At 41.4% G+C, this 4,104-nt stretch overlaps 2 protein-coding genes across 3 annotated transcripts in view; both read left to right on the top strand.

Moving 5' to 3' along the window:
- Positions 1–4,104, top strand: part of LOC109540386 (ATP-dependent RNA helicase DHX33) — a 38,433-nt gene that overhangs the window by 8,307 nt on the left and 26,022 nt on the right. The window lies entirely within an intron of this gene.
- Positions 707–4,104, top strand: part of LOC109540380 (autophagy-related protein 9A) — a 6,873-nt gene continuing 3,475 nt past the window's right edge. The window contains exons 1-11 of one of the 2 annotated variants that reach the window (XM_019908732.2): positions 707–1,028; positions 1,332–1,533; positions 1,591–1,734; positions 1,790–1,987; positions 2,057–2,232; positions 2,289–2,567; positions 2,623–2,818; positions 2,880–3,076; positions 3,132–3,363; positions 3,417–3,570; positions 3,729–3,999. In XM_019908732.2, the coding sequence (XP_019764291.1) occupies positions 1,351–1,533; positions 1,591–1,734; positions 1,790–1,987; positions 2,057–2,232; positions 2,289–2,567; positions 2,623–2,818; positions 2,880–3,076; positions 3,132–3,363; positions 3,417–3,570; positions 3,729–3,999 (2,030 nt within the window). In that variant the 5' untranslated portion in view covers positions 707–1,028; positions 1,332–1,350. The other variant, XM_019908731.2, reaches the window with a different exon arrangement.

The raw sequence follows: 4,104 nt of genomic DNA, 5'->3' as shown, positions 1-4,104 counted from the left end.
CGTTTTTTTTGTGGATTGTTCTTTTGTTAAAATTGTGGAATTCCATTGAATTTTTATTTATTATTATTAGGCAATTATCAAATGCATGTTGACAAATGTGTGATTTATGATATTCTCTGTGTTCTCTCTATTCTCTTTTGTGTAATGGTCTTGAGGTTTCTCCTATATAACATTTATTGCATTCGCAAGGAATTTTATAAATTACATTTTTCGAATTTTCAATTAAATCATGAGGTTTTGTTACTGAAATTTTACTTCTAATTGTATTTTCAGTTTTGAAGATAGTCCTAATATTTCCGCCTCAACAATATAGAACTTATCTACTAATATGTTATCACACTAGATGCCGCTGACTGAAGGACAATCATCACTCAACTTTCTAAAGTTTTACACATACAGGTATCATGCGACTAGACAAAAATACAGAATGTAGATGAATAAATTAATTAAAAGATAGACAGTTATTGTGAAGAAAGATGCAAAAAATTGGTTTACACAGAAAAACATTTTGAATACACATAAAAAACCAGACATTTTTTCTTAATACTACGAAATTTTTCAAATAGAATTTCGTAATTTTTAATGCCAAATTAATGTCTGCAAAATCTGAATTCCAATATTGTTGGAGGGGGACCCCGTGCGTGTTCAATGTTGCCAAAATAAGCGAAAATAGCAAGTGCATGAAAAGAAGATGAGTAGCATAAATGTCAGTTTCGACATTTGGCTTAAATGTCTCAAAAAAAAATCATCATAAATTGCGTTTTGAATTAAATTCTCAACTAAAATAGACTAGTAATGATCGTTTGATGAATAGCGATTAAGAATGAAGGCGCATTCAGGTCAGATATTATCTGCATTACGCAGCGCACTCAAAAAATGGCAATAGTCGAACGACAAACTTAGGCTTTCTTTGTTTGTTGGGGGTTCTATAGAAATTCTTTCCATTCATCTCTATTTTTATCCGTCCTTATTACATTATTTTATATAATACAGTCGAAGTGAAATGCTCCATTCCTCTTCCCTTTAAGGTAAGTGCCAGGTTCGGTATTTATTTATTTTTTAGGGCCAAGGATCAGCTGATTTTGTTTTGATCGCTCGGAATGTAAATAGATGGAAATTTTACATTGTTCAAATTCTTTCTTTGTGTTTTTGTTCCACTTCCAATGCTCCAAGTGCAATGTTGGAAATAGCAATTGCGAATTCGCTTGGGCAGAGCATTTACGCCGTTTCTAATTGCTTAAACGGCTTTCCAGGCTCGCATGTTTTTACGGATACCGTGACTAGAATAATACTGGCACTGGATTTTAAATACACTTAATATGATGTTTCAGTTTCAAATCAAATGTAATCATGGCAAATAACTATGCATCGCTGAATGAAGCCCCGGACTTTTATGGGGAGTACGGGATTCCACATCATCATGTGGCCGAACCGAGAAGTTCTCAATGGAACCACATCGAAGACTTGGACTCGTTTTTCACCAGAGTCTACAAATACCATCAAATGCACGGTTTCAAATGCATTGCATTGAAAGTAATAAGATGGGCTTGTAACTAGAAGAAGGTTGTAGCTGGATGGTTTTTTTTTTAGGAAATATTCGCGTTGCATCGGTTCACCTTTATTGCTGGCATAACGTTCACCATGCTGTACGCCTTCGACTACAAGTTGCTATTCAAGCCTGATATTACTTCTGACCAGAAATGGATTTTCTCACTGCTCATACCGTTTGATCAAGTAATTCGGTGAACTGAAAATCCGAACAATTCGCTTCAAATCAATGTATTTGCAGGTGATGTCGATACTGCCATATTTCGGGTGGTTTCTTCTTCTGGTCGTGACCGTCATCTTTACGCTCATTTTTATCCGAAAAGTTCAGTCTCTCTTCAGGTATTGGGATATTAAGCAATTCTACAATCAAGCCTTGAATATTGACGATGCCGATTTGGATAATTTAACCTGGCACGATGTGCAAAAGCGACTGATTCAGGTAAAGGCACAGCAGAATGCAGAACATACGAGTGCTCGAAGACTTTCATTTATTCTGTAATCGTTTCAGGTGCAATCCGATCTGCAAATGTGCATCCATAAAAGCGATTTGACTGAACTCGACATCTACCATCGCATTTTAAGACAGATTAATTATCTAGTGGCGCTGGTTAACAAAAGGATACTGCCGCCCAGAATCGATGTACCTTTTTTGGGAGAAGTAGTCTATTGGACGGAGAACTTGAGGTGATTGAAGGCGAATTGACAATATCTGTTGGATTAGAGGAATGCTTTTTTTGCAGGCTCAATGTGATGTTCCTTCTTTTCTGGTCGCCGTGGGGGCCATTCGAGAATCCGTGGCATTTGCGGGATGAATACAAAAGAGCTGCCAACAGGGATAAAATGGCCAGAAAACTTGGAAATCAGATTTTATGGCTGTTTTTCGTCAATCTGCTCCTCTGCCCGTTGGTTTTCATCCCGCAGATAATCTTCTACTTCTTCAATTACTTCGATGCGGTCAGGCGGGAGCCTGGGCAGTTTGGGGTTCGATATTGGTCCAATTTTGGGCAGCTCTACTTCCGGCTAGTTGAAAGTGAGTGGTTTTGTGAAGTTTTTAACTAATGGTTGGATTTTTAGGCACTTCAATGAGATGGACCACGAGCTCTATTCCCGTCTAACTAGAGCCTACAAGCCTGCAACCAAATACATGAGCTCCTTTACCTCCCCTTTGCTGGAGATCATTGCAGAGCATCTGTCTTTTATTTGTGGCTCCATCCTGGCGGTGTTCGTCTGTCTTAGCTTCGTGGACAATGAGATTCTCTACTGGAATCAAGTACTTGTCGCCCAAATAGACTGGAAGGTGATTTTGAAGGGGTTTTCTTCGGCTTTTCCAGGTACTGACCATGCTGGCCGTTCTGACCGGCATTATAGGGATTGCGCGCAGCCTGAGGTCGGACAAGACGTTAATTTGGTGCCCTGAACAACTACTAGAAGATGTTGTGCTGCACACTCACTATCTACCGGGTGTTTGGCAGGGATTCGCTCATACTTCCAAAGTGAGGAGCTCATTTCAACAACTGTTCCAGTATCGGTGAGGTTTTGCAGCAATTGCCGGCTCAGACTCTTAACTATTAAATTGTCCGCAGATTTGCCGCTCTGTTAGAGGAACTGCTCTCGCCCATTCTAGTCCCCTACCTCCTCATCCGGTACATCTACCCCAGAAGACTCGATCTAGTAGATTTCTTCAGAAACTTCACTGTATCCGTAGTGGGAGTTGGTGATGTATGCAGTTTTGCGCAGATGGACGTTCGCAAGCACGGCAACCCGGATTGGCAGGCCGAGCGCGATGTGGAGTCTACGCATGAAACTCCTCCTGAGGTAGTTGGAAGGGTTTTTCCAACTGAAACGTTGTAATGCCTGGCCGGTTTTAGATTAACGACCAGTACACGCAGGCCGAAGACGGAAAAGTCGAGCTATCGCTGATGCACTTTACCAACACGAATCCCAACTGGCAGCCGCCACCTGAAGCTGCGGACTTTGTCGACAACCTTAACAAGGAGACTAACCATGTCTTCTTTAGCGACGGTAATGAAACTCACTTTCAACGCTTAATCTTGGTTAAAACTTGCGCCCAACTTGGCAAACAGCCACATCTACGCGATTTCAAGCCCTTAATTGAGAACTTGGTTTTTTTTCTGAAAATCCCGTTACCTACTGGCTAGCTTAATGCCTTGATATTGCAGATATAGGAGGTCTTTACGGTATGCGGTCTAGCATGGACTTTGGGACTCGGCAAGAGGATGAAGAGGATTTCTCGCTTCCTCAATACGCGGCGGATGCGCCTTCGCAAACGGCTTTCCGTCGCTCTTTTGGCGGATTTCGCAGCTCCATATTGGCGGGCGGAGCGCCACGTCGCAGCATGTTCAATCAGCTAGCTGAAGGACCGGATCTGTTCAGCAGCGCCCAGAATATGAGGGCGAGCACGATGATTCTCCATAACAGGCATGCTATGAAGTAAGTCTTTTTGTTTTAAATGGTTTGGTTCAATCCAGCGATTAATGCGCGCTTAAATCGAATGTTACAGGGGGTTTGAAGCGGATGGTTGGGCCTTTAAGGCGG

The sequence above is a fragment of the Dendroctonus ponderosae genome, unplaced genomic scaffold (assembly GCF_020466585.1).
Source record: "Dendroctonus ponderosae isolate FM_Combo_2020 unplaced genomic scaffold, Dpon_F_20191213v2 Dpon_F_20191213_11, whole genome shotgun sequence".
Lineage (NCBI taxonomy): Eukaryota > Metazoa > Arthropoda > Insecta > Coleoptera > Curculionidae > Dendroctonus > Dendroctonus ponderosae.
This window is presented reverse-complemented; position numbering and strand designations above follow the sequence as displayed.